Raw genomic sequence first — 12,738 nt, 5'->3', positions numbered from 1 at the left:
TGAAAACCGCTATCATGTCCCCCCTTAATCTTCTTTTTTCCAAACTAAACATGCCCAGTTCGTGAAGCCTGGCTTCTTAGGTCATGTTCTCTAAACCTTTAATCATTCTTGTCGTTCTTCTGTGTACCCTTTCCAATTTCTCCACATCTTTCTTGGCGCCCAGAACTGGACACAGTACACAGTACACAGTACACAGTTTCACTGCAGCGTGTAGACATGGGCAGTTACTCCGGGCCAGTGAATTTCTAAAATGGCGACTGGCCGGGAACATGCAACTCAAGCGTAAGATATTTAAATTCCGGGCTTGATTTGCAACTTCGGTATGCTTCATTTGCCTCCCTACTACGAAGTAGGGGCAAGTGTAGACATGCCCTTGTAATGAGGTAGAGATGGACATAAGAAATAGAAGTGTTGAGAGTCTCTGGGTTAGGCTAAAAGGGGTTAAAAACAAGGGTGATGTCATGCTAGGAGTCTACTACAGGCCACCTACCCAGGTGGAAGAAGTGGATGAGGCTTTTTTTTAAACAAGTAACAAGAACATCTAAAGCCCAAGATTTGGTGGTGGTAAGGGACTTCAACTATCCAAATATATGTTGGGAAAATAACACAGCGGGGCACAGACTAAATTCTTGGACTGCATTGGAGACAACTTTTTATTTCAGAAGGTTGAAAAAGCTACCAGGGAGGAAGCTGTTCTAGATTTGATCCTAACAAATAAGGAGGAACTGCTTGAGAATTTGAAAGTGGAAGGCAGCCTAGGTGAAAGTGATCATGAAATCATAGAGTTCACAATTCTAAGGAAGGGTAGAAGGGAGAAAAGCAAAATAGAGACAATGGATTTCAGGAAGGAGGATTTTGGTAAGCTCAGAGAGCTGATAGGTAAGGTCCCATGGGACTCAAGACTGAGGGGAAAAACAACTGAGGAGAGTTGGAAGTTTTTCAAAGGGACATTGTTAAGGGCCCAAAAGGAAGCTATTCCACTGTGTCGGAAAGATAGGAAATATGGCAAAAGACCGTGTTGGCTTAACCATGAGATCTTGCATGATCTAAAAATAAAAGAGGAGTCCTATAAAAAATGGAAAGTAGGACAAATTACAAAGGATGAATATAGGCAAACAACACAGGAATGCAGGGGCAAGATTAGAAAGGCAAAGGCACAAAATGAACTCAAACTAGCTACGGGAATAAAGGGAAACAAGAAGACTTTTTATAAATACATTAGAAGCAAGAGGAAGACCAAGGACAGGGTAGGCCCACTGGTCAGTGAGGAAGGAGAAACAGTAACAGGAAACTTGGAAACGGCAGAGATGCTTAATGACTTCTTTGTTTCGGTCTTCACCAAGAAGGCTGAAGGAATGCCTAACATAGTGAATGCTAGTGGGAAGAGGGTAGGTTTAGAAGATAAAATTAAAAAAGAACAAGTAACAAATCACTTAGAAAATTAAGATGTCTGCAAGTCATCAGGGCCTGATGAAATGCATCCTAGAATACTCAAGGAGCTGGTAGAGGAGGTATCTGAGCCTTTAGCTATCATCTTTGGAAAATCACGGAAGACAGGAGAGATTCCAGAAGACTGGAAAAGGGCAAATATAGTGCCCATCTATAAAAAGGGAAATAAAAACAAACCAGGAAACTAGAGAGCACTTAGTTTAACTTCTGTGACAGGAAAGATAATGGAGCAAGTAATTAAGGAAATCATCTGCAAACACTTGGAAGGTGGCAAGGTGATATGGAACAGCCAGCATGGATTAGTAAAGAACATATCATGTCAAACCAATCTGATAGCTTTCTTTGATAGGATAACTAGTCTTGTGGATAAGGGAGAAGCGGTGGATGCGGTATACCTAGACTTTAGTAAGGTGTTTGATACAATCTCACATGATATTCTTACCAATAAACTAGGCAAATACAACTTGTATGAGGCTACTATAAGGTGGGTACGTAACTGGCTGGATAACCGTACTCAGAAAGTAGTTATTAACGGTTCATAATCCTGTTGGAAAGGCATAACAAGTGGGATTCCACAGGGGTCTGTTTTGGGAATGGCTCTCTTCAATATCTTCATCAACGATTTAGATATTGGCATAGAAAGTATGCTTATTAAGTTTGCAGACGAAACCAAGCCGGGAGGGGTTTCAACTGCTCTGGAGCATAGGGTCATAATTCAAAATGATCTAGACAAATTGGAGAAATGGTCTGACATAAACAGGATGAAGTTTAATAAAGATAAATGCAAAGTGCTCCACTTAGGAAGGAACAATCAGTTTCACACCTACAGAATGGGAAGCGACTGCCTAGGAAGGAGTATGGCAGAAAGGGATGTAGGGGTTATAGTGGACTACAAGCTGAATATGAGTTAGCAGTGTGATTCTATGGCAAAAAAAGCTAACATGATTCTGGGATACATTTACAGGTGTGTTTTGAGCAAGACACGAGAAGTCATTCTTCTGCTATACTCTGCACTGGTTAGGCCTCAGTTGGAGTATTGTGTTCAGTTCTGGGCACCACATTTCAAGAAAGATGTGGAGAAATTGGAGAGGGTCCAGAAAAGAGCAACAAGAATGATTAAAGATCTAGTGAACATAACCTATGAAGGAAGGCTGAAAGAATTGGGTTTGTTTAGTTTAGAAAAGAGAAGATTGAGGGGGGACATGATAGCAGTTTTCAGGTATCTAAAAGGGTATCATAAGGAGGAGGGAGAAAACTTGTTCATCTTGGCCTCTGGGGATAGAACAAGAAGCAATGGGCTTAAACTGCAGCAAGGGAGGTTTAGGTTGGACATTAGGAAAAAGTTCCTAACTGTCAGGGTAGTCAAACACTGGAATAAATTGCCCAGGGAGGTTGTGGAATCTCCATCTGTGGAGATATTTAAGAGTAGGTTAGATAAATGTCTATCAGAGATGGTCTAGACATTATTTGGTCCTGCCATGAGAGCAGGGGACTGGACTCAATGACCTCTCGAGGTCCCTTCCAGTCCTAGTATTCTATGATTCTAAGGAAGCGGAAGCAGTTTAACAAAGAGCTATTGTATTTTCCAAGACACCTTGACATTTTTTCAGTTTCCTGTACTAGAAAACTGTATTCATTACAGAAATACATATTTTTTCAAACAACTTACATGAGTAAGAAGTTAAACTCCCTTTTTTACATTTTATAGTATACATTTACAGACCTAACTTAAAGGGAAAGAAAAAAAAATATTGGTGTGTGGAGGAAAAAAAGGTAGTGGTGGAGGGGTGAAAGTAGATGTCTTATTAAAAGATAGGACACACAGGGCTGTTTCCACAATAATACCAGTGATGCTGAGCAAAGTATTTCTTGTGCTATGTGCAGAAGCTTTATGGGCTTTTCCCCTCTTCTCTACTTGAAACACTCACAGACATTTTAGGTTGTCATTAAGCTATTAAATTTAAGAATTAATAGCAACTAGTCATATGAGGTAAGTCCCAAGGTATTTTTGTACTATCACTGATTGCCAGTTGAATTCAGAAGAAACCGTACTCAGCCACTTTAGTAGAGAAGAGTGACTATTTTTCCATTCATTTCTCTAGTCCAACGGTTATTCTAGTCGTACTATCTGACTTCTTATAACACTATCTTATATTTGTGTGTGTCTGAATTCAGTATTTTCAAGTTTACTTGGTAAAAATGAAATATTTTCCCACTAATATATGTTTCCTTGTATTCTGGGACCAACAGACATAACAGTGTCACTTCCATAGTTTCACAAGCTGGTGTCCAGCAGTAGTATCATTCAATGTTTTGCTTGATACAAATAGACTTTAGTTTTACAGTTGGAATTGTCCTTGATATTCAAATTTTTCTTATGCAGAAACTAAGGTTTCTGATAATTTGCACTTCTCAGATTAAGGGAATAGCTTAGTTCCTGGTGCAGACTAGCATAGCTCTGTTCCACATCCAGGATCCATTTCTTTACACAGCACAGGGGACTTTTGCAGGGAAACAAAGAGTTGGCTTCAGAAGACCTTTGCTCTTGTTTTAAATTTAGAATAATATAATGATGTATTCCATTCAGTGTTATGATCACAAAAAGTAAATCTTTGTAGTGAGTCAGCATGGCCCCCGCTGACTCAGAGGAAGAAGCTCCCACAGAAACCCCTTGGTGGGCGGTGCCAGAATCACCCAGCCCTGCCCACAGGAAAGAAGAAGTGAGAGCTAGGGGTATAAGAAAGGAAGTTCCCAGCTCAATCAGAGCCCAGATGCTGAGCAAGGCAGAGGCTCTTCCCCAGCCGCAGTGTCGGAAGGCTCTGCCGCACTGCGCTCCAGTGGGTGACTGGGTAGGATCTCCCAGGCTGCTACCAGGCCCTGAGGCCAGGACTAGATCACTCCTGGATCCTGGGCCACCCCTGCGGAGGCCACCACACAGGCCCACCCATCTACCTGAATTCTCAGGACTTGTGCAAGTCCCAGACGAGTGGGCTGGACCACCTGGACCCTTGCTTACCTCAGACCCCGAGCCGACGGACACCCTGCCAGAACCCCCGTTCTTAGCAGACAAGGACTGGCAACCAGTCCAGCTAGGCCCCCAGGGGGAGCAGGGAAGTGGCCTGGGGACAGCTGGCCTTGGGGCAGCTGAACAAATGGAGGTTGGGTGGGCAGCGTGCTGTGGCTCGGACCCCCGCTGACCCATCGACCTGGACAGCACATTATGGCCTGGAGCCCTGCTGGTCCAGTGGCTATAGCACTTCCACTGTTAGAGCCTTGGGCTGGGATACAGTGCAGTAGGGAGGGCATGCGTGCCCCCTGCCACTCCCTCCCCTCGGTGATACGTTTCCCCTGTGGGCAAAAACCCCTGTGCTTGTCAGCTCTCTGCCAGCGATGAGTACTGACCCCTGGCTCAGTCTGCGAACAGGCCTGTGCTGAGGAACCACCCTACTGTTTACCTATGTACTTACTCCCTTGCCTTGACCCTGGACCTGGGCTCACAAACTGTTGTGAAGCCCCTAAGACTACTGTACAAGTGTTTATTTATTGTTTTGCCCTGACTCAGGGTCTGGGCTCCTGAACTGTGAGGTAGCCCTTAGGACCACTGTTGATCTTTTGCCTGACCCCAAACCAGGGCAGGCCACTAGAACTGCTAATTAGTGGCCATCCGGCCATTGAGGCTCCGGACTAGGGGCTTGCCGTGAGTCAGCATGGCCCCCGGCAGACTTGAACAATCTTAAAAACAAGCATTTGGAATGAGTTATATCTCAAATTACAAACTTGAGATGTATTTGAATATTTGTGTTAGAATCCGAAAATGTTTTAAAATCAAATGTATATATTGCTAAAAAGCATTTGTTATTCATAAGCATTATATGTCACAAAAAAATCTCGTAGACTTGTGTGATGGCAATTTGAATGAGAACATGGAGTATCATGTTAGAAATGCTCACATTGAAATAGTTCTCTTTTTTTTCTGAGTATGACAGTACAATTGTTAACAAGATATTAGGCTTATTCATGAAATGGCTTCATAGTTGCTTGCAATAGAGTTAAATTTATTTTAGAAAGTGTAGAGCTCTACTTTTTTAAAAGTTATAAGATTGTTCTACATGTTCTGAAATGGACTATAATTAGAAAACTTCTTTGCTGGCAAAAAGACAGTTGACAGTTCCAAATGGAATGCCTGTAATTAGTTGACCTGTGTTGCAGCTGGGAAAAAAAAGCAAAGCTAGTTTTCTTGGTCAGATGCCAACAGTCAGAAAGACTAAAAATTGTATGTACAATATTCCACTGTATAGCATCAGTATTAAAAATGAAACATTGAGTATAATACCTTTATGGGGTATTAGACAGACTGAACAGTAAAAAGAGTTCTATTACAATTGTGCCTTTTGAAAATTTTACCTGTATTGTTATAAACTGTAAACACATGAGAGTTTATAACTTAAGTGCCCTCCTCATATTTTGGCAATATACTTTAAACATTTTAAAGCTTATTCTGTTATTCTCCAAGCATATTTTTATATTTGAGCATCCCATGTAGCTGGTAATGAAGGGACGGATCCTTATGCCATTAGCATTAATGACAAAGTTTCCACTGAGTTCAAATGGGGGCAAGATTAGGTCCACATTGCTCAGTTTTGAGTCCTTTAGTCCTTACTGAAATGAATCCTTCTCTTGATTGACTTAAATGGGAGGATTCACGAGTAAGTACTATTGAGTTATTGACATCAGTATGACAGTGCACATGAGTAATGTCACCACAAGTGAGCCTATAGCTAGATTTTACGCCACCTCGTTAACAAATCAAAACTGTACACCATTGAGCAATTGGGAGGGATTCTCACCTCTTTTAGAACATTTCTCTGGCATCATAAAACAGCCCAAGGGGCTCCAGATCCAAATGGAGAAGACAGGTTGCCATAACTTAAGAAGCCTGTCAGGGTTCTTAAAGCCATGTTTGAGGCTTCCCTATCTCCATAGCAGCCCAGACTGAAAGAACAGAAAGGTGGCTTAAAGAGCAAAAGCGTTCATTAATTTCTTTTGAAGTAAATAATGTTTGGTGTGAATTGTGATAATATGTTAAATTGTTTTCGGATACAAGATGTAATTGTCAGGTTTAATTCATGTAGAGATGCAGAGCTAAAAATGTTGCAACTAGATTGTCATTAATTTTAAAATTAGAAATAAGTACCTGCACAACTTTTTGGGATTGTACATCAACAATTAGCACTCTATCCAAAGTAGGCTGGGTTACGTAAATGAACTTGTCTTTGATATTGACAGCAGATGCCCACACACACCTCTGAAGAGTATCTCTTTCAGCTTTGGGACAAACTTCATCCTATAATGCAAGAGGAACCAACAGGAAAGAAAATTAAAAATCAAAACAATAAACTCAAGCAATGCAAAGAATTAGTTACAATTACTTTTTTTATAACCATGTTTCTTCCTAGATCAAATATAAGGGGTATTCCATTTCATCAATGGGACAGAAAAAAGGTTAGGGTTTAGACTATTCCAGGAATTTATCATCTTAGTGTTAAAATCAATGTGGACAAACATGTTTAAGTCAGATTTTTTTTTCAAAATCTCATGCATGAAATACTGAAACCTTAAAGTTGATGGCAAAAGTTTCCACTGAATTTAAAGCATCAGGAAAAAAAAATGAAAAATATTCTGTTTAGGAATGTCTGGTAAATATCAAGTTATTTATTACATTTCCCATCTTTATACTATCATGGACAGTTTCAGCAAAGTTACATTTTTGTTTGCTTAGCATTCATGTGCTGCTTATTCATTTTTAATCTACAGTTCTCTGTTGTATATATGATAACTAGTTGCTGTAGAAATTATTATCATGTGTCAGAAGAGGATTATTTCAAGAGGAAAATGAGCAATAAGAATCAATGATCTCTTAAACAAAAAAATTGTTTCCAAACATAGGACTCTTTTGAAAAGAATAAAGGGAAAAAACAATATGATGCCATGCCAGTAGAACTGGTACTAAATAATATGTTTATCATGATATGAGATATGTTTTAAAGCTAACTTTTCTATAGCATCAACATTTTAAATAATTGTCCCTCTGGTCGACACAGACTAGACCTTAACAGGTCAAAGTGAAAAATTAATGAATTGCAAATTTCAAGAGGCAGACCTACTTGTATAGAAACTAACAACCAATGATTACTCTATGGCAGACGCTTTTGTGCAAAATCTTGACGCCTGTCTACACTGGCCACGAGTATTTGTGCAAGAACACTGATGTTCTACTGTATGAAATCAGTGCTTCTTGTGCAAATATTCTAATGCTCCCGCTCAGGGATAAGTCCTCTTGCGCAAGAGGCCAGTGTAGCCAGGTAACAACAATATCTTGCGCAAGAAGCCTGATGGTTAAAATGACCATCGGAGCTTTCTTGCTCAAGGGAGCGTCTACACTGGCATGGATGCTTTTGCGCAAAAGCATCCGTGCCAGTGTAGACGCTCTCTTGTGCAAATACTTTTAATGGAAAAAAATTTTCCGTTAAAAGTATTTGCACAAAATCATGCCAGCATAGACGCAGCCCACAGTTTTTAAATCTGAATTGGAGTAGGATCCTAGGAAATCATGTTGATAAGGCAAAGTGCCTGCATTCAGTACCATGAGACGGTACATAAAAGCATGTTCTTTAGAGGAACATGAAGGTAGAATAAGATTCACTTGGTGCAGGCTATAAAATTGCACTAGTTCAAGGAACATGCTACCTGTCATCATTGTAGCAGGAACATATATGAGGGAAAATCTTACATAATTATTAAAATACTATTTATGAAAGCTCTTTGTTGCGAAGAGAGCATACATAGAAGGCTTCTAGTTTGAGCAAGCAAAATGTAATATGGTATATGATTGCCAGATTTCCAAGTGTTGGGGTTTTTATCATGTCCTCTGAAATGCTATCCTGTAGATCACCTGGGTTCAATCCTTCAGAAGGTTCAGTGCTGATGGCCTCTTACACCTCTGAAGTCCTCTTATAGGATCCAGGTTTCTCAACAGGGAAATTATTTCTGATCCTCAGCCTAATTTTCATCTTCCCAATTTTATGTAATTAACCAAACATATAACCTTTTGAATCACCCTAAACAGCTTTCTTCTTTCCTTCACATTTCCATCTAAATCAAGCATGCTCTTCTACAAAATCACTCCGGCTACGTCTACACTGGCCCCTTCTCCGGAAGAGGCATGCTAATTTAGAACTTTGGAATCGGGAAATCCCCTGCGGGATTTAAATAAACATGGCCGACACTTTTTTTCTGGCTTGGGGAAAAGCCGGAAAAAAGCGTCTAGACTGGCGCGATCCTCCGGAATAAAGCCCTTTTCCGGAGGATCTCTTATTCCTACTTGCCCTTTATTCTGGAGGATCGTGCCAGTCTAGACGCTTTTTTCCGGCTTTTCCCCAAGCCGGGAAAAAAGAGTCAGCCATGTTTATTTAAATCCCCCGCGGATTTCCCTATTCCAAAGTTCTAAATTAGCATGCCTCTTCCGGAGAAGGGGCCAGTGTAGACGTAGCCTCCAAGTTTTCAGCATGTTTTTGGCACTGAAAATCCTACAGCTGTATGTGGTATTACAGCCAAGGTCTCAGAAGTATTGAAAGTATAGAGTGACCATAATCTTCCTCGTGTATTTCTGTACATTAAGTCTAGAACGATCTTAGCTTTTTGGCTGCCATTTGGCATTTTCAGCTTGTGTCTTATCAAATATCCACCACAGTCAAAAGCCTCTCTCAGTACTATGGCATACAAAGTTTCTCATCCCAATTTGATACCTATTTATTTTATTACCATATTATTACTATATTATTTTTACAATTTTCACAAAATGCAAAGGATTTTTTAATTTAAAATATATTCATATGGACATATTGGAAAATAATACTAAATTAACAATGTAGGCCCTGATTCAAGAAATCTCTTAGGAATATGCTTAAGTGAATCCACTGATATCACAGCTTCCCAAGTTAGTCTCTCTAGTTGGCAAATGCTTAAGTGCTATCTAAAACATAACAGATTTTCTGAAACGGGACCTTAAAAGAATTCTCATTGTTCCTTGTGTTCCACATAAAAACTTGTGTTTGCTAGCAAAAGGTTCTGTAAATTGATGGAATAGGGTTGGTTAGGGCTGTCTTGTGAAGTTTTTATGAAAGAGAAGGGGGTTTGGAGACTGAATGGAACAAATCAGGGAGGAGCTGGTAGGAAGAGGTGGCAGGAGGGTGGGGGGGGGGGACAGGAATCGCATGGAATGAAGCAAGCTAGGGAACAGAGTCAGAAAAGCAGTCCTGGTGCCACTTCAAAAATTTCTGAAGTGTCCCTCAGTCAAAAATTATTGCCTACCTCAATCTACATACTGGTAATCTCAGTTATATGATTTGAATATTGGTTCCCAAATGGTTTGATTTTTTTTCCTCTATAACTTCATAGAGTATCCAATGTGTGAGTACATTGAGAAATTTAAGAATGTATGTCCATGGGAAAATGAAGTAAAAAACTATGAGACCCATCAGACAAATTTCAAATTTTCTTTTTTTTTTTAATTAGCAATATGTGAAACTGACCTGAACATAGGGAATATTCAGTTATTTCTTTCCTAATCTGCAAGCTTCAGATTATACATTAAAAGGTGGTCAAATTAAAGTTTATAATTATACTTCTAATGCAAATGCCATTATAGAGTCCCAATAGTGGCTTTATGATGTTTTTGTTAGAATTCCACAATACATAAGCTGGCCCTTGTAATGCCTAAAACATCTTTCATAAAGATATATAGAAAATTTCAAATCAATAGTACAGGCAGTCCCCGAGTTACGCGGATCCGACTTACGTCGGATCCGCAGTTACGAACGGGGCACTTCCTCTCCCTGGTCTCGAGCAGACCAGGGAGAGGAAGCAAAGCGGCGGCGGAACGCGCCGCCAGCTGACAGCCCAGACGCGTCTGGGCTGTCAGCTGGCCGCGCGTTCCGCCGCTCTGCTGTGCTCCGCTCTGCTCCCCCTCCCCCTGATCTGCAGGGGGGGGGGGAGCAGAGCGGAGCACGCGGCCAGCTGACAGCCCAGATGCGTCTGGGCTGTCAGCTGGCCGCGCGTTCTGCCGCTCTGCTCTGCTCCGCTCTGCTCCCCCTCCCCCTGGTCTGCAAACCATGGGGGGGGGGGGAAAGCAGAGTGGAGCACACGGCCAGCTGACAGCCCAGATGCGTCTGGGCTGTCAGCTGGCCGCGCGTTCCGCCGCTCTGCTCTACTCTGCTCCCCCTCCCCCTGGTCTGCAGACCTGGGGGACGGGGAGCAGAGCAGAGCAAAGCCGCGGAGCCCGAGGGCAGCAGGATAGCCACGGCGCGTCTGGGCTGTCCCGCTGCCCCCGTGCTCCGCGGCTTTGCTCCGTCCCCCTGGTCAGCAGACCAGGGGGACGGGGAGCAAAGCAGAGCAAAGCCACGGAGCCCGAGGGCAGCAGGATAGCCACGGCGCGTCTGGGCTGTCCCGCTGCCCCCGTGCTCCGCGACTTTGCTCCGGACGCCTGTGGTACAGCAGCTGGGGCGCTGCCGGTTGGTCCCGTAGCGCCGCTCTGGGTGCCACTGGACCAACCCAGCAGCACTCCAGCTGCTCTGCCCCATGTGTCCCCTAGTCAGCAGCTGCTGAAAATGACCAGTGGCTGACTACAGGAAGCCCCTGCCCCGGGCTTCCTGGAATCAGCCGCTGATCAGTTTCAGCAGCAGCTGACTTGGGGATGCCTGGGGTTCTTAAGTTGAATCTGTATGTAAGTCAGAACTGGCGTCCAGATTCAGCCACTGTTGAAACTGATCAGTTTCAGCAGCGGCTGAATCTGGACGCCAGTTCCGACTTACATACAGATTCAACTTAAGAACAAACCTACAGTCCCTATCTTGTACGTAACCCGGGGACTGCCTGTATAGAACTCTCTTATCTAAAATATGGTTTTATTTTCCCATATGAATTATTTCCTCACTTGCTTCCCCATTTATACAAACACACGTTATGTGACACTTCTAGAGGTCCAAGAAATATTTTTTTGATAAATGGAACTAAAATCTTGCTTTCTGAATAGGTAAAAAATTATCTGAGGAGGCTGAGCTGGAGTTCTCTTTTAAACTATGCTCTCTACAATTAAGATTCCCTATTAATTTCTCTAGTAATTAAGTAATTGGATAAAATAATTTTCCCTTAAAATATAGGTACAAGTGCATTATTTTCTCTTTTTTAATTAAGAGGCAAGCAATTTACCTTTTTCTAATTTAGTTTTGTACAAGACAAGCAAACATCTGATAAAATGGCAATGGAAAAACTTAATTTATTTCAATTCTTTTCACCACACTTCCTTAATAAGAAAACGACTCATTCTAAATGAAATCAAGGGACAAAGGAAAATAAATCCTTGGGAATATTGCAAATAAAGTTTGTGAAAGGCATGGTCAACAATACAGTCTAAAGAGAATATATTTGTGAATACATTTTACTTTCATACAAAGCCACTACTGTCAATACATTGTCCATTCTATTATACTGAAAGTAGAATAGGAGATATTGGATACAATTTAATTGCTTCAATTGTATTACTAAAAGTGTACAGAGCAGGTACTGCCATGTTCATTCAATATCTATGGGGGGGGGGAGGGTTCACCCTCTCCTTTTTCCATTCAGATTCTCCAGCCAACCCATGGATGGAACATTACCATACCCCTCATCAAATAAGGATTAAGGTGGAATATAGGAAAGGGGGACAGCTCCCTGATGAACATAGGAGTCCCATACTATCCGTTTTAAAATTTACCAAGCCATTTATCTGATCACTGTAGCACTCCCCTATGGAGAACCTGCACTAAATATCTTCCCCATACTTGCATCACGAGTTGCAACATTGAAGCCTACTTGCCTTCCCGATGCACCATAACAACATCCCTTCTGAACTTATAGACTCAGAGACTTTAAGGTCAGAAGGGACCATTATGATCATCTAGTCTGACCCCCTGCACAGTGCAGGCCATAGAATCTCACCCACCCCTCCTAGAATAATCCTCTCACCTATATCTCAGATATTGAAGCCTTCAAATACTTTGAAGATCCCAAGATGCAGAGAATCCTCCAGCTGTGATCTGTACCCCATGCTACAGAGGAAGGCGAAAAACCTCCAGGGCCTCTGCCAATCTACCCTGGAGGAAAATTCCTTCCTGACCCCAAATATGGCGATCAGCTAAACCCTGAGCATGTGGGCAAGACTCATCAGCCAGACACCCAGAAAGTTCTCTA

General features: G+C 41.8%; 1 protein-coding gene across 2 annotated transcripts in view; it reads right to left on the bottom strand.

Annotated features, from left to right (window-relative positions):
- Positions 1–12,738, bottom strand: part of FSTL5 (follistatin like 5) — a 549,779-nt gene that overhangs the window by 59,339 nt on the left and 477,702 nt on the right. For both annotated transcript variants that reach the window (XM_006121877.5, XM_006121878.5), the window contains one exon: positions 6,644–6,793. In XM_006121877.5, the coding sequence (XP_006121939.4) occupies positions 6,644–6,793 (150 nt within the window). The remainder of the gene's footprint in view (positions 1–6,643; positions 6,794–12,738) is intronic.

The sequence above is a fragment of the Pelodiscus sinensis genome, chromosome 4, assembly GCF_052426305.1.
Source record: "Pelodiscus sinensis isolate ZL-2025 chromosome 4, ASM5242630v1, whole genome shotgun sequence".
Taxonomy (NCBI): Eukaryota; Metazoa; Chordata; order Testudines; family Trionychidae; genus Pelodiscus; species Pelodiscus sinensis.
The sequence above is the reverse complement of the archived record's forward strand: the minus strand, read 5'-3'. Positions and strand labels throughout refer to the sequence as shown.